Source organism: Parambassis ranga, chromosome 22 (assembly GCF_900634625.1).
Source record: "Parambassis ranga chromosome 22, fParRan2.1, whole genome shotgun sequence".
NCBI classification, from domain to species: domain Eukaryota; kingdom Metazoa; phylum Chordata; class Actinopteri; family Ambassidae; genus Parambassis; species Parambassis ranga.
In genome coordinates, this window is record NC_041042.1 from 2,187,606 (window position 1) to 2,212,732 (window position 25,127).

At 48.2% G+C, this 25,127-nt stretch overlaps 3 protein-coding genes across 22 annotated transcripts in view; 1 reads left to right on the plus strand and 2 right to left on the minus strand.

Moving 5' to 3' along the window:
* Window positions 1–8,296: 8,296 nt before the first annotated feature.
* trmt61a (tRNA methyltransferase 61A) lies at window positions 8,297–18,524 on the minus strand. 2 transcript variants are annotated; one of them, XM_028395332.1, is made up of 4 exons: window positions 18,381–18,524; window positions 16,282–16,629; window positions 11,356–11,622; window positions 8,297–8,974 (listed from the first exon to the last, which is right to left on the minus strand). In XM_028395332.1, the coding sequence occupies exons 2-4, from the start codon at window positions 16,610–16,612 to the stop codon at window positions 8,691–8,693; spliced, it is 882 nt and encodes a 293-aa protein (XP_028251133.1). In that variant the 5' UTR covers window positions 16,613–16,629; window positions 18,381–18,524; the 3' UTR covers window positions 8,297–8,690. The 2 variants fall into 2 exon arrangements, with proteins under 2 accessions (XP_028251133.1, XP_028251132.1); XM_028395331.1 differs by lacking the exon at window positions 18,381–18,524 and adding an exon at window positions 17,732–18,000.
* Window positions 18,409–21,047, plus strand: ckba (creatine kinase, brain a). The gene is made up of 8 exons (XM_028395330.1): window positions 18,409–18,546; window positions 18,743–18,944; window positions 19,510–19,664; window positions 19,732–19,864; window positions 20,015–20,186; window positions 20,261–20,384; window positions 20,463–20,652; window positions 20,733–21,047. The coding sequence occupies exons 2-8, from the start codon at window positions 18,752–18,754 to the stop codon at window positions 20,909–20,911; spliced, it is 1,146 nt and encodes a 381-aa protein (XP_028251131.1). The 5' UTR covers window positions 18,409–18,546; window positions 18,743–18,751; the 3' UTR covers window positions 20,912–21,047.
* A 259-nt stretch (window positions 21,048–21,306) lies between these two features.
* Window positions 21,307–25,127, minus strand: part of mark3a (MAP/microtubule affinity-regulating kinase 3a) — a 30,609-nt gene continuing 26,788 nt past the window's right edge. For 4 of the 19 annotated variants that reach the window (XM_028395328.1, XM_028395314.1, XM_028395313.1 and 1 more), the window contains 2 exons: window positions 22,953–22,997; window positions 21,307–22,157 (listed from right to left, as the gene is read on the minus strand). In XM_028395328.1, coding sequence (XP_028251129.1) covers window positions 21,812–22,157; window positions 22,953–22,997 — 391 coding nt within the window. In that variant the 3' untranslated portion in view covers window positions 21,307–21,811. Of the gene's footprint in view, window positions 22,158–22,952; window positions 22,998–24,340; window positions 24,389–24,582; window positions 24,663–25,127 lie in introns of all 19 variants that reach the window. The other 15 variants (XM_028395312.1, XM_028395317.1, XM_028395311.1 and 12 more) reach the window with 6 other exon arrangements.

Sequence of the window (25,127 nt, forward strand, 5' to 3'; positions counted from 1 at the left end):
GTTTAGCTTAAGATGTAATCAATTTGACTGGATTAGCATTTTGTTAGGCTAAGGTCCTACAGATAGAATGTTGTAAATTAAGTGACGTAGCTAAATAGTAGCTATAATTATTGCTGTGCTAACATGTAAAACTAGCATTAGCAAACGATAGCCACCGGTTAGCTTTAGCTGTAACCACCGCTTATCCCGTGTTAGCTTTTAGGCCTAAATCTGTTAACTGATTGATGTTGTTTGGGGAAACTAAGCAAACAGAAAGTGTGGTTTTATCCCAACATGCAGGGACGTCTGAAAAAATGTTTCCTGGTCAGAATTAAATTGATGTTTTCTGTCTGTTTGCAGCTGTTACATGTCGCCATGAGGAAGGAGGAAACAGAAATAAACCCCCAGTTGGAGCGGAGTGTGTTCTGTTTGGTGGAGGTTATTATGTCGTAACACAACATCCACATGGAATAACACCAAAACGAGGAGATTCTGAAGTGAAGCTCCGCAGAGCCCCGAGGAGAAACACTATTAATAACCAGACTGCTGCTTCCATGTAAAAAAAAATAGTCCCGCTGCACGCACAGAGCGCGGGTGAAGGAGGGCCGTGTGTGTGTGTGTGTGTGTGTGTGTGTGTGTGTGTGTGCAGCGTTATGTCATGTCTGTGGATGCAGCGCGCAGCAGCAGCCGGGTCCCCGCCGCCGGCAGCTGTGCAGCGGGGCAGAAACACGGGAGGAGGGCGGTTATGTAACGGCCTCTTCATCACTGGGCGAGAACAGCCTGCATCGATGAACGTTTAAAGGGTTAAAAAAAAAAACACTTTGACCTGAGAGGCAGATACAGACACCTCCACCCAGACACCACCTCTCCATCCACAGCAGGGCTCATGGTCGTCATCAGTTCTAATTATACAGAACGATCCCATCAAGCTTTTAATTATTATTTTTAATTATACTTCTTCTGTCATGATCTAAATCCTCCTGACTGAAGTGTTGGCGCCACCAACTGTCAGACAGTGGTACTGCACACCTGTGAAGGTTTGTGCCTGTTCTGAGCATGTTAGCATTTAGCATGAACACATGCAAGGAATGTTACATAAATGACATGAAGCTGTGCAGTAAAGAAGTGATGCAGCACACACACACAGCTGACCTCTGACCTCCACCACAGCTGGTTGTGTTACATGCTGTTGTTGTATGTGTGAAGCTGCACAAACAAACAAACACAGCTGCAGCCTGTATGAGGATTAAAACACACACACACACACACACAACTATTTTTCTTGATTAAAATTTAAGGTACTAAATGTAAGGTTTGATTGTATCCATGTTTGTGTATTTTCTTTGTGCTCCATGAGAGTTGTTGTAACAGCACTACCTGACAGCCATGGAGGAGGGCGCTGCCATATTTGGCTGGTTGCCACAGCAACAGCAGGGCTTACTCACTCCTGCATGGCAGCGCCCTGTGTTTGGCCTGCAGATATCACTGTGCGTCTCCACTCCCACATGGTAGAGCTGCACCTCACTGTGCGATCCGAGGAAGAGGCAAAGAGCAGTGGCGGCGGCAGGAACAGTGACGGAGTTACCTCAGAAGATGGAGGAAAACTCACGTCTGAATACTCCTGGAATAAAACCACCGGGAGCAGCAGTGCGCTCACATATAGACACTGTGATAACACAGAACAACGTGAACGTCAGAGCTGTGTTTACTCGGATCAGGCTCTGACAGAGGGGGCAGGCCTGTGTGTGAGCTGCAGGGGGCATCATCACCTTCAACACGAGCTGGGCTTGTAGTTCTCTTTATTGCCTTTTAAACCTCAGCTGTGGTTAAATCCTGTGAAAGGAAGTGAAAGAATACACGTACACCCTCATCCTGGTTAATGAGTGATGAGAAATCAATGAGCTGCACTAAAAAAAAATGAATAAAAGCCATTTTACTACATCACACAGCCACATTAAAGCTGCTGTTACATGGAGGTTACAGTGAAAACACACCAACCGAGGGAGAAGGCGGCGGCTGAATGTCTGCCAGGGGACGTGAGGGTGATAAGAAGCCGGTGTACAGGGAGGTCAGGTGACTGAGGAGCAGTTTTCGGCTTGATTTTGGACTTCCTGTTCCAAAAGGAGCGCTCTCCAGATGGTTCAGAATTCATTCTAGAGAGCTCAAAAATGTAAAGCTAAAGCTAAGCTAAGCTATTCTTTGAGGCGCCTTCTAGGTGAATTCTGACATGAACAGGAAGTGGACACACTGCCAGTAAATCAGTACACTCATGATGACTTTCTGTTGCAACTTCCTCACTCAGCTGTTTGGCTCGACTCATAATATAAGGACATGGCCTGTGAGCTCACAGTTCAGTACAGGTCTGACTGGTCAGACTATTTGCAGTTCCTCATCTGACCACTTGAGGAACTGCAAATATGAGTCAGACCTGTTCACTTCCTTGTTCTTTATTGTTTGTTACTGCACTGTGTGGAGCTGATGGTGTGCTGCTGACAGACATGGTGGATGTGTGTGACCCACCTGCCTCACCGCTGTGACCCGAGCAGGACTCTAGCTGTAACTATATAGAAGCTGAATTCTCCATAAACGCTGTCGTTTCTATTGTTAGCCGGCCGCCAGCTGTCAGAGCTCTGAGCTCCCATGACGACTGACTCACACGTTCTGTAGGCAGACGTGGAAAATACAGATCTGACGGTGACTCCTGGCCGCTCGGCTGGATGAGGAAAAAAGGTGTCGATCAGATTCAGTGTCGGCTCTCACTGCACAGGAATGAAACGGTGATAGAAATGTTAGCATAGGCCCACCAGCAACCAACCACAAACATCCCTCTGAGGGCACCAGAGACATTAGAACTGGCCTTTTTCCACTGCAGGAACTCACAGCCGACACCTGAACTCACCCTCACAATTTTAATTGCACCAAACATTTTGTGACATCAGTTGAAAGTTGACCAAAGCAATGAGGAACTAAACGCTAAGCCCTGCATGGCAGCCTTTCAGGACCCTAAAACGGCCTGCAAGTTCCTGCAACTGTCTAATGTCCATCACAGAGCAGGCCCTTTGGAGAGGGCACAAACTACATGACCCAAGAAGTTCCCATGGAACTAATGTTCCACCTTTTTCCACTGCAGGAACTCGGAGCAGCCACAGTGTTTACAGGAACAGACATTCCATAGCTGTGTTCCTACTTAACTCAGGGCCATGAGTGGTGCTGAAACAGGCCCAAACATTGGGAACATGCCTGCAGTGGAACAAAAGCTCCCTCAGAACATCATGTGACTGTCTGTGTGCCGCCATTACAACTGGCACTGAGCCGACATGTGGGTCAGCGGGTCCTCGTCTCATATCGCTGGTTTATGACTTCCTCTGTGACATAATACATGTGACATCACCAGCAGCCAATCAGAAGGCTCTGTAAGGATACGTGTTGCTGATGATTGGCAGGTTCGGCCTCAGTGGACAGGCTGTAAAGCTGAAGGATACGTCAGCCTTTAACCCTTATATGACCCTGATCATGCTGCTTGTTGTTCTGCACTGTATTAAAAACACTTCCTGATCTGAACATGTTATAATGTGATGTAAGCCTGTGGCCGGGCTCTGCCTCCACACAGTCACCTCTGCAGAGGTAACCAGTGATAAGACTTATCTGCTGTGATACGTGCTCTGTCTGCAGGCACAGGACAGGCCTCACATTCACACTCCAGATAAGACACTGTACTTTGTACTTACAGTATATCAGCTGAGCTGGGGCTGAGAGGTGCCACACAGGGTCCTCCTCCTCCTCCTCTGAAGTTCTGCTGAACAGCCTTCTGTTAACTGGAAATCTGAGGCGCGGCCACAGACGTGTAATGTGCAGCAGGGCCGAGGCGGGCAGTGAAGGCTGCTGAAACACACAAAGGGTCAAAAAGGTCTAACACAAAACCCAGGTGCCTGCCGTAGACGAAGGTCTGAAGGTCTACCTTCAAGGTTTTTATGTACCAAGAACTAAGGTCCCTAGAAACTTGTTTTTTTTCTAACTATCAGACTAACGGGTAGACCTCAGTATGAGGGTCAGCAGCACCAGGGCCCCACAGGGACAGTCCTCTCTCCCTTCCTCTTGACCCTCTACACCTCTGGCTTCAGCTGCAAGACAGTCAGGTCACCTTCAGAGGTTTTCTGATGACTCTGCCATAGTGGGATCAGCAGGGGTGGAGAGTCTGAGTACAGGACTGTGCTGGACAGCTTTGTCACATGGTGTGAGCAGAACCATCTGCTGCTCAATGTGGCAAAGACAAAGGGTTAGGGCTGGTTGTGGACCTGAGGAGGACCAAGACACACGTGGGTCTTGTCTCCATCTGTGGGGCAGAGTGTGGACATTGTGGAGGATTTGAATACCTGGGGTGTTTCTGGGCGACAAACTGGACTAAGAACACTGAAGCGCTCTACAAGAAGGGCCAAAGCCGCCTCTATGTTCTGACAAGGCTCCGGTCTTTTAACATCTGCCGGACCATGCTGAGGATGTTTTATGAGTCTGTGGGTCCCCTAACAATTCCTCCAAAAGAGATCCTACAGGGGGATTCAGCAACTGCAAACATACTAATACATGCAGTGGAAAAGTGCGAAGCAGGAACTATGAACCAAGAACTAAATTCCAGAAATGTGTCTACAGCACTGCATGGTGAATATAAGGCCCTTTTCCACTGCAGGAACTACCCTGAAATCTACCCCAAAATTCCCAGTGTTCTCAAGTAGCCAAGCTACTGCAGTGAAGCCATGAAGCAAGAACCAAAATGTTCCCTCGTGTCCACAGCACCAGTGAAATCAGGCTGTTTTTCACAGCAGGAACTACAGGCAGCCATGTTGTAGGGACTGTTTTGTCCACTGAAATCTGCCTTGAATGAGGTCCTGCAGGGGAAGTTCCAGGAGTAGGAACATAACTGAAAGTTCCTGCAGTGGAAAACGGTCCAAAGTTCCTTCGCATACATTAACACATCGGTTAAATTTAACCCAAATGTACATAAAGCCTGCCTGTTAAAATGCAAATTAGAGAGGTGCTCATTCTTTCCTTGGGAACTTGGCTCATTAAAACTCTGCTCCACTCATGGCGCTGCGACCCTGCAGACGTTTTTAAAGGGGTCGCGCTGAAGTGGGACAACAAAGGAGGGTTAATCAGCGGCTCGGAGAGGGAGAGCGGTCTCTGGCTAATGGGAGAACTGGGTTGGCACGGGTCCATCAGGGGAAACAGGGCGCTCAGCAGTGGGCACAGTGGGGGCCATTATGAGCCTGGGAAAAAGAGGGGCGCCGTTCCACAGCGACACATTTACACTGACAGAAATAAAATTTGGACAGGACAGACGACAGATCAGCAGACAGGAAGCGTCCACGGCTGCATATACTGCGAGTCTTTGTGCCTCAGTGTGTGCGTGTGTGTTATCAGTTGTGGTTTGAGGTCGGAGGCGTTGCTTTGTTCTGGCTCGCTCTGACGTCACAGAGCCGTCAGCTGAGTCTTTGTTACAGTTTGTGGGGCTCTGAAAACGCCTCCTGTGTCCTGCAGAAAGTCTGCACGGAGCTCAGAGAGGATTCAACGCTGCAGGACGACACACAGACACACACAGACACACACACACACACAGACAGACACACACACTTCGCCTAATTTCTGCTGAGATTAAATAAAACAGGCCATGCTATTGTGCGATTATCGTTTTGAATACGTTAATGTGACCCAGCATTTCAGTGGCTTATGTCATTATGTGCTATTTTTGATTCATTTTTTTGAGCTCTAAAGAAATATATGATAATTAGACAAAAGTAAAGCAGCTGTTTATGTGCAAACACTGTTTTAAAGGCTAAGCCTGCTAGCATGCTAACACTGCTACACATCAAACAACACACTAGGAATCTAGGCATCTCTGAAGGATCATGTCCGTCAGCAGCGGATGAGATTCGGGCTCTCCTTCGTGGAAAATGAATCCATTATTCATGTAGCTACATATGGTGCAAACTCCAAAACAAAACACAGGTTATGCAATCATGGCGTTCTCACATGGAGCGCTTGTGCGCCGACTTTCTCTCCTGAAACTGATCCATCGTGATGTCGGAAGTGACTGAAGCCAGCTCATCAATATTTGATAGAGTAATTAGATCAGAGAACCGGGCCGGGACGGAAACATTTGTCCCGCTGTGACCGTCTCTGTGTCACAAACTGGGTCAGCGTCTTTCATCGGCGCCGCGCGACCAGATGGACGCCGCGTCTGTCCTTTATCTCTGTGAACAGGAATTTATCGTTTCTGAATATTATCTAGATCAACAATGACGTGTACGGACTGCCGGTCATTATACACACAGGAAGGGGCCAGAAGGCGACTTATCATCTATTCTATTGAGTGACAACTCAAGTAATCTGCGATCTTCAGATTCAAGTCTGCCTCAAGTGGACACTTGTGGAACTGCAGGTTTCTGATACGTCAATACCAAATCAATGAGTGATGACAAATTTAACTGGATATTAAAATCCAACGCAGCTTCTTGTATTTACCCAGTTAAACTGTAATGTTCACAGAATTTATGTCACGTCAGCCTGCAGCGCCCCCTGCTGTGTGGAGGTCTACAGTCTCAGCTTTCACAAGAAGAAGCAAATTTTTTACTAATTTTTCAGTATATTATTTTTTGGGTTTGTTGTGAATAAAGGTCCTCTGATCTCTGATGTGCCCCTTTAAACGATCTCCTGGTGATGTTATTGATCAGCACTGTTATTGATCGGTCTCTCCTCCTGCTCCCACTGAGAGTGAGACTTGTGTAAGAGGTTTATTTGAAGCATCAACGTGAGCTTTGCTCCTTTCAGCCTCTAATCTGATCATCACTACTTTTCTCATCCTCACTCGTTCACTTTTAGTCCCAGCAGGATTAAAGGGTTAAACGAAAAGTGCTGAGGTCTCACACACTCTAAGAAAAACTCTCTCCAGGCTCAACGATCATTTCGGCTGAGTGCTGAAGTGAAAAAGAATGAACGGATCTTTTAGCTGCTCCGCTCAATAGACAGCAGCTCCTCTGGTCAGCTTCCAGAAACCTGAGTCATGTAATGGAAGCTGAAATGAACCTGGAGCACTCAGCGAGTCGTCCCACCAGCAGACCAGGCTGCTGCTGCTGCTGCTGCTCTGGAGGGTCTAATCTGCCCGGCTTGAAGCTGAGAATAGCAGCTCTGAGCTGCTGGAAATCCTGCCGCTTAATCAGCTTGTCTTCTGCTGTCCTGAGCTGAGGGCTGACACCCGGCAAACGTCCAGGCCCGAAAACCCTCACGGGCAAAGAGCGAGCAGAGCTGCACGGGACGAGGCGGCATGTGACCAGCTCAGGGCGAGGAGAGAGAGGGCGTGTGGGGTCCTCTGCAGGCCCGCTCAGAGAGGATGAAGATGTTTACTGGGAGGCAGAGTTTTAAAGCCGAAGTCTGAGCTGAGCTGAGTGACTCTCAGCAGTGTTTCCTGTTAAACGACCTCCATGTTAAAACTTTACAGCAGAAATAACCCCCTTTACAGACTGTTCACATTAACACATAATTAGCTGGACTCAGGCGCTGCCAAGATGGCGGCGAACGGAACCTCCCACACTCAAAACGAAGAACAGCTGCAGCACATTCTGCTTCCTCTTCATTAAATGTTACTGAATGAATCAGCTGTGAGACTCATGGCTGCTGCTCCACACCCACCTCCTCCTCGACAGGGAGCGTTACTCACTTCCACCACCCACACACACACACTCTCTGTGCTGATGTGGACACACACCAGCCTCCTGGTCTCAGACTCAACAGGGGCCATCATTCACTGAGAGTAACACAGTCACCTGTTTGAACGCTGCAGACTGAAGCGACCACAGAGCTTTTTATATCCCGCAGTAAGCTCAGGATTATTCTGTTAACCGGCCCGTGCTGCCCCGATTTAACCACCTCTGAGAGTGGAGGGGACTAAAAACAGGCCTGGATGAAGAAACTGCCCATCACATCAGGGACAGTGAACACAGCAGGGAGGGATTCTGCTGAAAGCTCAGCATCTGACGGCCCAGTTATGAAAGCTGGAGGTGGGTGTGGAGGGAAAATCTCAACACAGGGACGGTGATCCCTCTTTGTTTTAAAGTGCTGCTAAAAATACATTTAAATACAACTTATTCAACTAAACTAAATAACAGGATCAAACTAGACGAGGGTGGAAAGGACTAGTTTAGAAATATATGGACTATTTGCCTCATCTTACTGCTGTACAATAAGAAATTATCTACACTTTAATCTCAGAGAATATCCCATAGCAAACATTTTGACAACCTGTATAGAGAAAAACATTAGGGAAAAATGTTATTTTGATTTTTAATTTGAAAATTTTAGGCAATATAATGATAAAAACCGAAAAAAAAAAAGAACAGGAGTCTGATCAGTTTTTGCTTGAATGTAAATAAAACTCCTCCAAAACTCCTCCAGCGGTGAAAGTGATTTTTATAAAGCGGAGCCATTATGATTTAAGAGTTCTAATCTTCTTAAATGAAATCGACTTCCTGCTTGATGCAAGCGACAGACCGGTGCCAAGTAATAAAGCACGAAATGATGTAACACAAAGCTGTAAATCCTCTTGGTGCCGCAGTGCCAACCGGGGCCTGGAGGAGCCCGGCGGCCCCGCTGCATTATAACTGACACCTGAGTGAGGCGGATTATAAACTGTGCTCCAGAAAAAACAAAAACCGCTCTGAGCTTCAGGTCCTGGGTTTGGTAGCGAAGGTGAGGTACCCGGTGTGGCCTGGCATTTCTCTGGGGGGCGTGATGGTCTTCAGGGTGACGGAGGTGTTGTTTGGAGGCGCGTTCTCCGAAGCCCCGGACTCGGGGCCGAAGTCGGGCAACGGCAGGGAGATGGTTCGGACATCGTGGACCCTGAGCAGGACTTCCAGGGTGCTGATTTCCTCAAAACCCTGCTCGGCGAGCACCTCGCACGTCCGCTGGACCTGCTCGATACACGGGGAGAAGGAGCACACGCGACCTCCTGCAGGAGACGGAACAAAACAACACAAAGCCGTTAAAGAACAGGAAGTGCTCCAGTGATGACTGTCCTCTCACAGCACCAAGTCCTGAACAAAGTTAGACTTGATCAGACTTGAGGAGACATTTAGTCTCATTCCAGGAAATCTCATGATGCTACGGCGTCTATTAATAATTCTGTTTCTGTGCTGTCAGAGCACATTTCTCTTCTAAAAACACGGTCCTGTGACCTGCTGGGCTCCGGGCTGCACTGTGTAGATTCACTGGGGGATGATCTGGCGCTCTAATGAACAGAGATCGCCTGCCAGCCGCGGCCTCTCATTTCTAAACGAATCCCCGCCGTGATCGCAGCGGGAGGCCCGAGCGGTGGCGAGCCAAGAACGCGTTCAGCGGCTGACCTGAAGAGTGAAGAACACAGTGCAGCTGGAGAGGAGTCTGGATCTGAGCTGCAGAGAGGGTGCAGCCAGAGGCCGGAGCAACAGGGACAGCCTGCTTCACGAGGAGAGAGGGATTCAGAGAGGTGCATGATGGGATATGATGAGCATCTGCACAGGGCAGCCCTGCATTGCGCCTGTTAAACATTACAGGGCGTTTCAGATGGCAGCCATTCCTTTGGCTAACAGGACCAGCGTTCTCCCTCGAGACGGCCATAACATAACTCAATGGTCTCCTAGCAACGAGGGACACACACACACACAGGGAGGGGTCGGGTTGATGGTTATACAAGGGGCGTCTCGAGCACTTATTAAAATCCTTGAACATCCAGCGTTCGATCCACTGCTCCACTCGGAGCGTTGGTGTTTATGGGGCGGTTGTGGGGGAGCAGCGATGGAGGGAGGGAGGGAGGAGGAGGCTCCGGGAGGACTGTGCTCCTCTCACATAGAGCAGCTGAACAGAGCGCCGGGCTGCGGGCCAAAACATTAGGAGAATTACAACCAGAAATATTTGACTGGCCCTGGACTTCTGCTCACTGCAGGGAAATATGCTGTCAGCCCGAGGGAAGCTCGGGTTTACAGAGAACCCTGGACTCACGGCTGCTCTACGCAACATCTCTGTCCTTAGATCAAACACAGCAAAGGCATTTCAAGACAAGTGTTTAAGTCAAATGTCCTCGCTTAAGCCTTTTATCTTATTAAACATTTATCATAATATGGCGGCTGAATTCCTGAAATGAGTCCAAGTGAACATTTGTACTGAATCTGAGGTGCTGGGATGTATGGGGGGCCGTTACAGCAGGATTAATGTCTGCAGTAATGGCCTGCTTAGCGAAGCCTTTTTATTTCCATTTAAGAATTAACCCCTGGCAGGTTTTTAGAAAGTATCTCCCCACCACAAAGCTCAGGACTCCTGATTCTGTGCCTGGAAAAACCTCCCAGTTGGAAGCAGTGGGGAGTAAATCATGGCTTTCCTTGTGGAGCCGCGTTCTGCAGCTCTGGGCCTGCAGCATAACCCTGTATGGTCATGGGACTGCGTCGACAACTGGGATCTGGCTGCACTCTATCTATCTGTATCTGTGTGCAGGCGAGGGCTCATGAAAGGCATATGCAGCAGTGGCACCATAAAAGGGAAGTCTGGGAGGAGGGCAGCATCCTCGCCGCTCCGGCATTCCTCTTCATATCGGAAGTCACTTTCTCAGGATTATTAGCGTGCACTCATAAACCTCTGATCCCGTCCGTCAGCGGGTGAGGTGTAGGATGAATTGATTGGTAGAGGAGGGGTTCTTAGGTGGAGCTGCTGTGGGTGGTGACCACCTGAGCGCAGCGGCGAACCTGCCCGGGCACGCTGCAGATCCTGGTCACCCCAGGAGACACCGACACGCTTTCTGCCTCACTGGCTGCGTTTATACTGCGCTGCTGTGACACCAGGGCAGAGTTAATGAGAGCTGTGCTGGTCAGGATCGATGGCTGTGAAGAGCAAGGAGCGGGGGATGAATTTATAACAGTCACAGTCATGCTCCTGCTGCAGCACGCCACGGCGAGTCACGGAATGTCACCGTCAGGTGATGGTGATTGTTTGTCTGAGCCCATATTTACACACAAACTGCATCCGCATTGGGTGTTTTTCCACTGTAGGAACTAACAGGCCACTTCAGGCCAGCTTTGTTTATGTCCCCACAGCTGGAACTTTCCCTATAAGACCTCCTTTATGGAGTTTTCAGGGTAGCACAGACGCTCAAACTCCCACAATCGATCCAGGCTTACAGATATTTGATAGCTAATTGTTTGTATTTGTTACCAGTTAGCATCTTGTGAGGAAAAGATGATGAGTTCCCTCACTGCTTTTTATCGAGGTGAACGATAAGCTTCCTGCAGTGGAGAGACACCTTTTGTTTTACGATTACGTCACTTGTTAGCTAGGAGATTCCAGCTAGCAGTAAACTCTTACCGTGCTTCTTCAGAGCGGCCTTGGCGTGTCCCACTGCCTCCCAGGGGCTGGGGATGTCCAGGAAGACGGCATCCGCCACCCCCGTCACTCCGAACCCGTCCTTACAGACATCCTGGTTCCTGACGGTGACCAGGTGGTCCACGCGGTGCTCCTTGAACTCCTCGGCGACCTTTTCTGCACGCTGCTGGTGGAACTCCACTGTGTGCAGGTGGCCTGTGGGGGCGATGGTGCGCAGGATGGCGTGGGAGAGGGAGCCACTGCCTGTACCTGGATATAACCACAGGGAGGACGGAGGCAAAGACAGGGGTAAGAGGGGATGTAAAGGGAAGGTGTTTGATTTATTGATCCATGACTCCAGCAGCGATAAGACCAGCACAGAGTGGATGTGAACACACGGGCCAGCACCATGAGCCCTTTAGCTTTGAATAATGCTTAGCTTCATTCCAACGTTAGACACAACATAAAAACCTAAAAGCTCCTTTACTCGACACCAACACTCTGATCCTTCCTCTCTGGATGCTCCAGACTAACATGGTATTAGCCTGCAGGCTGCAGCTAGCTTCAGATGGGACAGACTGTACCTTTAAGAGCGTACTCAGACCAAGAGCTTCTACTCAGCAGTGCGTCTTGTTGTGTCTTAGAGAGGACTCTAAATGCTTCCCTCTGTAGGGAGTCAGTCCACAGCTGCCACACACACACACACTTTCACACAGCTCTGCTCTTCATCTGGCCACTGAGTGGATGCTACGTTTCCGAGCGGGCCTGAAGCAGCGCTATAAACAATGCCAGCCAATGTACAGTGTGTGTGTGTGAGAGAGATTTTACAAGAAGAAAAATGGCTCTGGTCATGTGACTTGCAGTGAGAGGCCAGCACATCCCCTCCTCCTCCTCCTCCTCCTGATATTACATCACCGCTGCCTTTGTTAACGTGGCGACAAAGGGTGCAGTGTTTAGCCAACAGCAGACTTTCTAAAACCTCACACTGCTGGACCGGATGGTGTGAAGCTGGAGAGGTTTTGGGTTTTGGAGGGTTGTAAGCAGGAAGCAGAGATATAAACAAGAAGAAACAGAAAGCTGAATAAAAAGATGGAACCAGCTCAAACCACCTCATGTAGTGATTGGTTATCTGCACTGGTAGAAGGACACGCTGTCGCTGGACGTCCTGATGCTGATGCTGCTGCCGCATGTCCAGTGACGTGTAGGAGACGGCCGCTGCCATTTCTCTGTGATGTTGTTTTCTGCCTTTATCTGTCAGGGAAGTTCTGTTTCCTGTCTCACGTGTTTGTTTTGTTTTAGCCCGGAGGATGAATTCAATCGTTGGCACATAAAACATGAGGCTGAGTGTTTCAGCAGGTGTGAGCCTGCAGACATCGTCAGACAAACGCTGCATCCGACGGCTGGTTTCTGCTTCCGCCTCTCCGGGGGCACGTGTGAAACAGATTCTGTTGCCAACGTGGCAGAAAAGCAAACTCCATGTGTGTTTTATGATGTTTGTACAGGACCCAACATTCTCTCCACTTCCCGTCTAATCTGTTTGACTGTTTCCACGTTGTCCTGCTTTCTGTTGCCGTCACTAGCGCACGCATGTGTCGAATAAATCCACCAAAATATCTCATCCAATCCAATATCTGTACAGTTATTGGATCCTGATCCTCTTACTGACTCTGATCCCAGATGTTTTCATGAATTGAAAATATGTCATAATGCCACAGCTCCAGTGGGTTGATGGACCAATCTGGCGGCTTGCCTCTTACTTATGAAACATATTGATAGAAAGCTGATTCACGATACAACCACCAACAACAAACAAACATCACACACTCACTTCAGAAGTCTGCAATCTAATCATCAAAAGTCCAATCCAGGAAAATGTTTCGAGCTGGCCACTGATGGGATTAACCCTCCACATATCGAAGCTACGGGGATTTCTAAACGGCTGCAGCGCTCTGACCTTTCAATTGACGCCTAACGTGACTAATGAGCAGCGTCCACGGCTAACGAGCGCCTGCTTTCATTGGCTGCTGGTGGACGAACTTCAGCCTCATAGTAAAACGCTCTTACAGAGGCAGAGTTTCACCGTTTACAGAATCTGAGAGGAAACGCTTGTTCTTCTGTGGGACAAGTTTGTTTCAGACTCTGAACTGGATCTGCATAAACACACGATCAATCAGCGCAGAACCCGGGCTGGACCACAACACAGGCTTCATGCCAGAGTGCTGACGGGCTCAGTTTCCATCACCGCTAACCAGAGGAAGGAGGACGGAGGACTGCCAGGAACACACTGATCATCAGCAGAACTGTGCAGGAATACTGTGAAATGAAAGAAAATGTGTACACACACACACACTAAATAGGACCAGAAAGTGTCATGAGAAGGGATATCATGAAGTGATGCGTGTGAGAACAAGCATCAGAAACAAAGGGAGGGATGACAAAGTGTTTCCACCACACAACAACGAAAGCACGCAAAAAATGAATGCAACAGTGAGTCACAATGAGATGTGGGCATGGACCTTCAGACAGTGCACATTAGTGGTAAGCCGTTGAACTCTGCCTTTCAGCTAACAACCATGTGTTAGCATGCCACTTAGCCCTAAGAATACCTCTCTGCAGGCTGAAAGGATTTAAGACTCTGACATTAAGATGGAGTTAAATGCAGGAGAAATAAAGACAGTTCTGCTGCACAAAGAATCGTAGCTTTCTGAGGTACTGCAGGCTCAGCTCCACTTCCTGTTCTCCATCATGTTAAGAGTTCTAACAGCATGCTGGTTGGCTGGATGAGGAAGCAAAGCCACAAGCACAAAGGTCAGGCTGCAGCTCTGCTGTAGCTTGGGATGCCATGTCTGCTGCTGCAGTTTGTCCTTTTCTCTGCTTGGATCTTACTGTACTGTGGACATTTAGCTAGGTGTGGATAACAGACGGTACAAGCTGCTCTGTGCCGCCATGAAGTGGTGGTTTCCTGTAGGCTAACATTAGCCACAGCTAGCACAATGTCAGGACTTTAATCAGAAATACACAAGATGGGAAAATACAGTGTTAGCCTGCCAACTGAGACTCCAGCCTTACAGGGAGTGCCTGAGGCACTTCTTACACTGTCACAGCGGAAGCATGTGATGCATTCAAAGTCCATCTGTCTTCCTGTGTTTATGGGTTCTGGCTGTGATGGATGCTGTCAGTTGGAGGGTTTGATGGAACAGATCCACATGCAGGTGGCTGCACAGGTCGTTCTTCCTCCTGGCGTGGAGGTCATCACTAACATCAGTGAATATTTAACAGGAGCTGCTCGGTGTGTGCCGCTGATACACTGCAGTATTTAATTAGCTACAAACAGTCACTAACAGCCCGGCTCCAAGGTGACTCCCCTCACATGACCGCGTGCTCCTTCAGCGGGCTGGGCCCGCCACATTATCACCTCTAATCTGTGCATGTTTACACAGCTCAGTGACAAAAAGTCTCCTTTAACAGCACACACTCGTTATATGAACATTATGAGTCACGCTGATTAGCACCTCGTTGACATGTAAAGCCACGCAGGCTGCCGAGATGCTTCCACTTTAATGCAGCTTCACAGAGTAACGTGATCCCAATGCAGATGGAGCAGCCGCCTCCACACTGCTGCTGCTGCTGCTGCTGCTGACTGGACAGATCTCCAACTCATTCATCACCCGGCTTCAGACACCAATCAATGACATGCAGGGCTGCCAGCAGTAAAACACAACACACACACACACCTCTCCTTCACCGTGACAGAAACTGCACCTTAAACATGCCGACACTCTCTGGATGATTACACTTAGATACGAAAAGCAAAGCTGGAGAAGTGATCTGAGGAAACGTCACAGGAGAGTAAGAAAAAAGAGCCCGGTGTTACATAAAGCCTGAGGCACATCTGAAACGATCCCATGAGGTTTAGTACGAACAGCTGAGGTTGTGAGCGTGAAAACATCTGGCGAGGTGTAAACGGAGAGACTGACGTTAACAGCTGCAGCGGAAACCAAAGTATAAAACTGAAGTATTTTATTCATGTGGGGAAAAAACATGGTCACACAGAGGTGCTACAGAACGAGGGGAAACTCCAACTCCCAGGATGCACTGCTACAAATCAGAGGCAGGTTAAACTCCATCAAACTGCCTCACTCCGTGCTACATGTGATTGGATCAAGAAGCCTCTCCCTGTTCATGTGTGGCCCTCCAGCAGCGGTCCCTGCCCGGTACCAGCAGCTCTGCACCGCTCCTACAACAGCAGACTTTCTAAAACCTCACACTGCTGGACCGGATGGTGTGAAGCTGGAGAGGTTTTGGGTTTTGGAGGGTTGTAAGCAGGAAGCAGAGATATAAACAAGAAGAAACAGAAAGCTGAATAAAAAGATGGAACCAGCTCAAACCACCTCATGTAGTGATTGGTTATCTGCACTGGTAGAAGGACACGCTGTCGCTGGACGTCCTGATGCTGATGCTGCTGCCGCATGTCCAGTGACGTGTAGGAGACGGCCGCTGCCATTTCTCTGTGATGTTGTTTTCTGCCTTTATCTGTCAGGGAAGTTCTGTTTCCTGTCTCACGTGTTTGTTTTGTTTTAGCCCGGAGGATGAATTCAATCGCTCCTAGTCCACCATTTTGAGATCAATCTGCAGCTGTTTGGTAGTAAATCAGCTGTGAGTACTATTACTCTCAGCTGGACATGCCCAGTGAAACAGGAAGTCTGAGCCCCTCCCTCTGTGTCTCTGCCTACGACTCATTACCACAGATGATGGTTGGATGCCGATCTGTGCTGTTCTTGTTTATGATGGGCCACAGCTTCAAATGCAAACATGTGAGGAACCACACTGGACCGGTCAGACACACCACGTGGAGCCAGCATCAAATACAACATTCAAAACAGCCACATGACTCCGAGTGAAGCCGCACTTCTCTCTGTGGAGACTCACCTGACTCGCAGACGACGGAGCCCGGCTTCAGCTCCAGCATCATGGTGATGGTGGCGATGTCTGTGGTGTAGAGGATCTGCGTGCGGTGCGGCAGGGCGACGGTCCAGAGCTCCGGCGTTGGGTGCAGCACGTGGACCCAGCCGCCTTTGCTGCACGTCACCTTGGAGCCGTATCGCTTGCCGATCAGGTCTGTGGAGTGGCGTATGACGCCGTAGCGTGTCTGAGTCTGGGCGCCATGCTGCACCTTGACGGGCATCACAGAGCTGTGGCTCAAGTACACGATGGCAACGTCCCCATCCTGGATGAAGTCTGAATACTCCACAAAACTCATAGTGAGGCCAGGGCTCTCTGTGAGTGGGCAGAAAAACGAACTTAGTGACATGTTGCACATTTGTTCATATTAAAAATATATTGACAAATCATGTCTTAGCTCTGTTTGTAGACACAGAAGAAGAAAAGTCTTGGATATTTTCATTATAACCAGAAAATCTATTTGAATTTGGCCCATTTTTCCACCTTTATAAACTATTTTAGTCTGGATATGGAGTTTTTGTATTGTTATTTAAATAGTATACAACTGTTATTACTGCTTATTTGGTGTTTTTATACTTTACTTTCACATTGATGTTGTAGTTGTATAGATAAGATCAAATAAAAGACAGCTGATGTTCAATCAGGCCCCTCGTTGCCATTGTGACCTTTCGGATGCCCTTTACGTCAACGTTTAATAATTTTTCGTCACATTTTTTTCAAGATTTCAAAGTGAAAAACAGTTTAATACTTAACATAACATCTGGAGAGAAGCTGGATCTGATTTAACTCAGTGACACAAAGAAGAAAAAAAGTCCAACAACACTGAGAATATGCAGGTAATATTAATAACTATTACTTATTATTAATTAATAATATTAAAGATCTAATGAGTTCCCAGTTAAAAGACCGTTTTTAAGATGAAATGTACCAAAGGTTTGGTCAAAGCGTTTGTAATTAGAGGCTACAGGTTGACAGGGAACAAGTTAGCACAAGTTAGCTTAGCTAAGATGATGAGCTGGCGAACGTTCAAATGTTTTTAAAGAAGTCTAATCACATGTAAACACACAGACAGGTCACAGTGCCAATGTGTATAAACATAAATAATATTTGACTCTTTTTTGTTTGACCGGTTTGCTAACAAACAAACGTGCTAACGTTAGCAACGCTAGCTGCCGTAGCCAACAGCTAACTACGCCTAAGAAGCAGTAACGACTGTTGGAAACGCTCAACCTAACTTCTCCTGAAGTGGTGCTCCGTGTCTGTCGACTTTAAACACGCATAATTAAAAGTAAAACGAGTCAAATTACTGCTGTGTTTGAACGTTGCTTCCCACTGTTAGCTAGCTAACATGCTAACGCTAGCTGGAGTTAACCAGCTACGCTAACTACGCCTAGCAAGCAAGAGAACCGCGACATACCTGCTCCTGAAGCGGCGCTCGGTGTTCGCTCACTCAAAACAAGCACAAATCGGTGAATTTAAGCGTCAAACTGTGGTTCTGTTGCCGGTGAACGTGCATGTGGGCAGCGGTGACAGCCACCATTCATTCCCCGGCACACGTGGGGTTGTTTTCAGAGGAAGTGAAGCCGGTGGAACCCGGTGAGGAGCCGCTTCATGGATCTGACAACCATGTGTCCGGCGGAAGTCCCGCGCAGACAGGCTGCGCAGAGCGCTTATAAATCTACGGTTTCACTGGAACTCAGATGTTTCACCGTTTTTAACACGAAATATCACCAAAAATCATCGCGTCACTAAATGAAACACGCGTGGACGCAGTATGAAAATATCATTTTAAATGTTTTGTTAATTTTTTTTCTAACCTTTTGTTGGTTTCCCGGTGGAGGTGCTGCCTTTAAAGCTGTAGGAAGTTTTTAAACATCCGATCTTAACCCTGGTGAGACTGTGTTTGGGCACTTGAACGCATCTTCAGCTCTATTTATCTGAGCAGCACCGTGTCTATGCATCAGAACATCAAATGCTTTATATCATCAACACTTTTGGAGTTATTGTACAGAACAAGAGTCGAATCGCGGCGCGTCCAATTGAATGAATGGACTACAAATACTGACCAATGGGAGCGCAGGCGCTCGGCTATAAATCCCCGTCTGAAGACGCCGCTGGAGCGCAGAGCTGCTGGACGCTGCTGGAGGTTCGCTGAGCTCCGAGGCCGGAAAAATAGGGATCTTCGTATCAACCGCTGGTAGTAGTAGTAGTAGTGACCAAACCCGACACCAGGTAAGAGGCGGATCGAATTTACGTTTATTGATCCGTCACACAAAAAAAAGAGGATTATTTATCTGTCGATTAATTAAATTAAAATGACCATTTCTGACTGAATGCGTGTGAACGCGGAGCAGAAATGTGACGCTGGCTCTGATCCTCGCTGCTTCTCTCTCTCCTCCACCGTCTCCTCCCTCCATCCTCCGCCCAGGGAGCAGCCATGCCTTTCGGTAACACGCACAACCAGATGAAGCTGAAGTACGCCTCGGACCAGGAGTACCCGGACCTCAGCCAGCACAACAATCACATGGCCAAGATCCTGACTCCGGCCATGTACGAGCGGCTGAGGAGCAAACAGACGCCGAGCGGATTTACCCTGGATGACGTCATCCAGACCGGGGTCGACAACCCAGGTAAAAAAAAACAACAACAAAAAAAAAAAAAAACACACGGTCCCATCTGTCCAACGGCGGCTGCGGCGCGCGTCCGTGCTGTTTGCACTGTGACCTTGTCCGGGGGATAAACACACACACACACACACACACACACACACACACACACACACAGAGCTGCCTCTACGGGACTCCTCTCAGCGCAGCTTTACAGCAGACCGTAAAGATTAGAGTTACATAATGAACATATGCAGACAGCAGCTGATGATGCTGCTTCATGTCATGTACAGACTGGAGTGTGTTGGAGTGTGTGTGTGTGTGTGTGTGTGTGTGTGTGACTGAAGCGGTCAGCTGAGGATGAGTTCCCAGATCTTAGTCAGCACCAGAACCACATGGCCAAGTTCTTAAGCCTGGACATGTACAGGAAGCTGAGGGAGCGGGCTACACCCGGCGGCTTCACCATAGATGGTGCCCTTCAGACCTTCAGACAGGGGTTGATGATCCTGGTACAGTCCGTCAGAGCCCTGCTGCAGCATATTGACTCAGGGGAGGGTGTTGGTGTGTCCTCTGTGTCCCCTCCGTGCAGGCCACCCCTTCATCATGACCGTGGGCTGCGTCGCTGGAGACGAGGAGACGTACGAGGTCTTCAAAGAGCTGCTGGACCCCGTGATCGAGGACAGACACGGAGGATACAAACCCACAGACAAGCACAAGACCGACCTGAACCCAGACAACCTGAAGGTAGCGCAGCTCCGCCCTCATCCCTCACATGAGTGTCAGTGAACCTAACACCACTCTTCTTTCACAGGGTGGAGATGACCTCGACTCCAACTACGTCCTGAGCTCCAGGGTCCGAACTGGACGCAGCGTCCGCGGCTTCTGTCTGCCGCCTCACTGCAGCCGAGGGGAGCGCCGCGGCGTGGAGAAGCTCTCCGTCGAAGGTAAGAAGCAGCCGAGTGGTCAGAGGTGTCCACTGAGGTCAAACGGGATGCTGCCTGGACTCTCTGTGGCAGCGGTGCCCCCTAGTGGGAGCAGGTGGAATCATGCATTATGGCTGTGATCAGTTAACCCTCCACCCTTCATCTCTGCAGCTCTGGCCGCTCTGTCCGGAGACCTGAAGGGCAAATACTACGCTCTGAAGAACATGACCGAGGCCGAGCAGCAGCAGCTCATCGACGACCACTTCCTGTTCGACAAGCCCGTGTCTCCCCTGCTGCTGGCTTCAGGGATGGCCCGTGACTGGCCCGACGCACGAGGCATCTGGTGAGACTCCGCCCTCGGCTCCAGCAGCATGTTCGTCTGCGTGCTGCTGCATCTGAGCAAACGTTTGTTTACAGGCACAACGACAACAAGACGTTCCTGGTGTGGGTGAACGAGGAGGACCACCTGCGCGTCATCTCTATGCAGAAAGGTGGAAACATGAAGGAGGTCTTCAACCGCTTCTGCACCGGACTCACCAAGGTCAGCAGAAGAAAGCACCGCCCATCAGGCCGGGTCTCACTTAAACCGTGTTTTTAAACCGGCTGTTTTCTGCTTCAGATCGAGAGCCTGTTCAAGGACAGAGGCCACGCCTTCATGTGGAACGAGCACCTGGGCTACGTCCTCACCTGCCCCTCCAACCTGGGCACCGGCCTGCGCGCCGGCGTGCACGTGAAGCTGCCCAACATGAGCAAACACGCCAAGTTTGAGGAGGTTCTGAAGAGGCTGAGGCTGCAGAAACGTGGAACAGGTGAGCAGAACCTCCACCCTGCTGCATTCAATGTCAATCAGCAGCGAGTTCTGACGAATGTGACCTCCTCTTCTCCTCAGGTGGCGTGGACACGGCGGCTGTGGGCGGAGTCTTTGACATTTCCAATGCTGACAGACTGGGCTTCTCTGAGGTGGAGCTGGTGCAGATGGTGGTCGATGGAATCAAGCTGCTGGTGGAGATGGAGAAGAGGCTGGAGAAGGGCCAGTCCATCGATGACCTGATGCCTGCCCAGAAGTAAATCCGTCCTAAGCCCCGCCCCCCCTCTGAATGACTGACTGTCCTGGAATGCATCTGTATTACAGCTTGGATTGTGTATTTAAGGTGAAATGATTCTGTTAAGGTGAAGATCTGAAATAAAACTGCTTCAAGTTGAACATGGCTGATCTCTGACATTTAAAGAAACGGCTCAGTGAGGCGTTCAAAGACCTCTGCAGGTCCAAAACTGATTCACATTCACATTTACAAATGTCCCTGAATGCAGCACACAGCTGAAAGAGGCAGATCACCTCAGAGAGGACAAACAGACCTGCAGAGAAAATCCTCATCTGTCCTTTAAACCACACGTCAAATCCTTAAAACGAGGTCCGAGTCCCCCATCAAATAAAACTTGGACTTCAATGATCAGATGAGACGTTCAAGTCGACAGACACTTTAATTGAGACATGAGTGACCCTTTAACCATGTGTGGGCATTTACACGGACTCTTCCCCCCCCCATCATCTCTAAACAAAAATACAAAAGGGGAAAAAAAAGTACTGCAGTGAAGCCATCTTGAAAGAAAGAAACATTATTTACACTGAAAACCGAACGCTACGCAGTTTCACCTTTTTCCAGGAGAGAAGAAGAAGAAGAAAAATGAAATAAATAAGACCAGAAATGCATCTTCTTTGTCCACATTCACAGCATGACAAATCATATTTAACTCATTAATGTCGGCCCCGTGTGGCCAGAACAGAGATTAGTAGGTAATTCAGTGATTATTGCCAAAAGCCTTAATCTATACATTATAATATTCAATACATACTCTGTATTTTGTTTAAAAAAAGAGACATTTGGAAACTGCTACTTGGATGATTGTACAGCTTAAATACGTCTAGATATATATATATTTATATATATATACTTTTAACCCTTTTGTTCATAGCTTTAACTCGTTGGCAACTTTGGAGGCAATGTTTTTGAAAGCGATGGATGACCCGGATATCCGTTTGAACCGAACGCCGTTGAGGGAGAGACGCGGCAGCTTGCAGACCTCCATCTCCCACTGAACCAGGTTCTCGGCTCGCCCGTCTCCGTGGACGCAAAGAAGCAGGAAACTCTCTTGCTGTTCATAGTCGCAGTTGTTGGCGTCGAGCACCTTGCGAATCTCCCGCATGATATCGCAGGGCTCCATGGAGCTGGTGGTCCTCATACTCCAAGTGAATCTGAGGGAGCGGGGTTTACTGTCTTTATTTTCCCCTTTTTGATCCCCAGGTACATGGCGACTGTCGGAGGAGACAAAACAAACACGGAGGAGACGGTTAAAGCAGCAGGAAGTCGGGATTTTACGGTTAAAATCTCGTGTTTTTAATCATTTAAGCCTTAAAAACTGACAAAATGTAGCAAAAAGATGATTTAATAAATGATTTGTTATTGTTTTTAATCAACTTTTAAAAGGTAAAGTTCTTCTTCTCTTTAAAGAACAAGATTATTATTATTTTTTAGATTTACTACATTTTGTCGAGACAGAAAAATAAACATTCAGACATCTTTGAAAAACCCAGATATTGCTCCATATTTATACTTAAAATCAATTTATTTGACATTTATTTCACCACAGTGTCACTGATAACTAATCATTATTGATTATGTTTGAGGCTTGTCATCAATGCTAAATGTTATGATGTAGGTTTATAATGACCCGTTCAGCCCTTCTCTCCTGTTAAGTTTTCTTTAGTTATTATATTATAATTTATCTGCATATTAAGCCTCTAAGTCTTTCTGGGTTTTTCAGAGATTCTTTTATTTTCTGGACCCATGCTGCCCGATCGCCCGACTCAGCAGCGACTCACAGGCCGACAACAAAACAAACAAGCCATGCTAACAGAAGCAGCTCATCATCAGCGCCATGCAAGCATCTAAAAAAATAATCAGGAGAAATAAATAAAGGTGCGACACACTCAAACATCCCAGGAGAAACAAAGCACAGAGGACTGGGGGGTTGGTTCCTAGCACAGCTGGGGGAGGCGGGGCGGGGGGGTGCTGCAGACACACTGAAGCCTACGTTCAGGTCGCCTCACCTTGAGCCCTCAAGTCTCCCGTTTCTCTCAAACTCGGTTGAGACTCTGGGCGCACGAGAAGATCGGAGGAAGAGGAGGGAGAAACAAAAAGAAAAAAAAAAAAGATGTGGATTGTGCACAAAATCATTTCACATTAATTCCAGCAGTGAATAAAAAAAAAAAAAAAAGTCTGTGAACGACGATGAAGAGTCACCACCACCAGATAAAAAACACACACACACACATGGAAGATCATCATTAAACTTCCATCAGGACCAGTGAAGAGTGAGAGAAATCATAAAGAGTGATGGGTGCTCAGATCCCAGACAGCAGCACACAGACAGAAGCTGGACGGCAGCGAGTCGACCCCAGACAGCAGGTTCAGGCCGTTTACAGGGAGGAGGCGGAGCGGGAGGGTTCATACACCCTTCACCTCCACACACACACACACACACACACACACACACTGTTCGCCTTTTACTCAGATCAGCTTCTCTTCTACTCTCTGCGCTCACTTTCACTGCTTAACACACACCTGACACCTGATTTGTAGCAGAAGGCGCTGAGGAGAGGAGGATGTTGGTTAGCAACAGAAGCTAAATTCAGCTGTAATCCCCCTTTCAACCACTGGAGGGAGCCATACAGATGTTTTATTTGTTGACTGATGCTCAGTGTGGAGGCCCCTGAGTCTGGCGGCTCATTAACTCCTAGTTAATCAATAAATGGGTAATCAGATGGGGGTGCAGCTTCACTCCTTCTGGAGCCAGCCCTCAAGTGGACACAGGAGGAACTGCAGGTTGACATATTGCCTCATGGTCGCAGCACACCATCATGCATCATTCAGAGCCTACTCTGAATGATGCAGCAGGGATGGTGAGGTCATCGTTATTGATTCTGTTATTGTTATTGAATTATTATTAGTTTTGGTGACAAACCGTTTAGTTTTCCTACACTTTTAATTCTGTAAGCAGCTTAACGTCTCCCTCTGTTATTGACACACAGAGCTGATTTAAGACTCAAGACCCAAACCGGGATACACTTAATCCAACTCCTGCTTCTGATGCCCCTGAACCGCCGCAGCCAAACATCACATTGGATTAAAACCAAATCATGGCTAAGCTGCCTGCTCCTCGGACAGGACAGGTGCACCGTGTGACGGGATCCCAGCATGCACTGCAGCCTGCAGAACATAAACACACAGACTCCAAACCCCCGACAGCCCGACAACAGGAGGACAACCAGTGAACAGACAGGACTGACAGCAGGTCCTGGATCGGCCAAAGAGAGGCTGTGAAAAATCACAGAGATCGAGGAGGGAGGAGGGGTGAGGCAGGCAGGCAGGGAGGAAAACCAACAATCAGACTTTTATCTCTCCGTGGAGAAATTGAGGGATTGAAACAGCCCCTTACTCTAGATCTTCATCTTCCTACAACTCTCTATATCTTCTGCTCCTGAATCTGAAAGAAAAAACGTGGATCTGAGGATTTACGACGAAGATTTTCCATCGACACATGAGAAGAAAAGAAAGAGAGAGGGAAAGAATATTAAAATGGTTGTCATGAGGACAGGCCAAAAATCAAAAGAAAACCATGGCAGGATGATGAGAAGGAAGGAAGAGAGGAAGGAAGAGTCTGGAGGGCAGAAGACTTACTAAGGGTCTTTCCTCCCTGGGTAGAAGGGTTGGTAGGCCCTGTTTTGGCCGTCTGCCGTTTGGCCGGGTCAATACTGACCCTAGGCAGAGAGGAAGAGCAGCAAGAGGTCAAGGTTAACAGACACAAGACGGTAAAGGACGACAAAAACACACAAACTGTGGGGAGTGAAGGAAAAGGGGGTGGGAGGTGAGGGAACCTAAAATGTCCTGAAGAGGAAGAAGATGACTAAAAAACTCATTAAAGAGGTGAAGAGAAGCTTTCAGCAGGAGAGTACGGAGGCCTGAAGGCGACAAAATGCAGGAACAGGTCATCAGGCGTGTCAAAACAACAGAATAATGGTCACATCCTCCTATGGTACATGATCAGGAGTACCAAGGGTCCATAGATGGTCCATATTAGCTGCTTGCTAACTGCAGTTCCTCAAGTGTCCACTAGAGGCTGGCTTAAACAGACAGTCCCCATGTTCAAACTTTAAAGCAGAAAAAGAAGTAAATATTTTTTTTAAAAAACCTTTTGTTTTTAAAAAAAAAAAAGCTTTATCAAA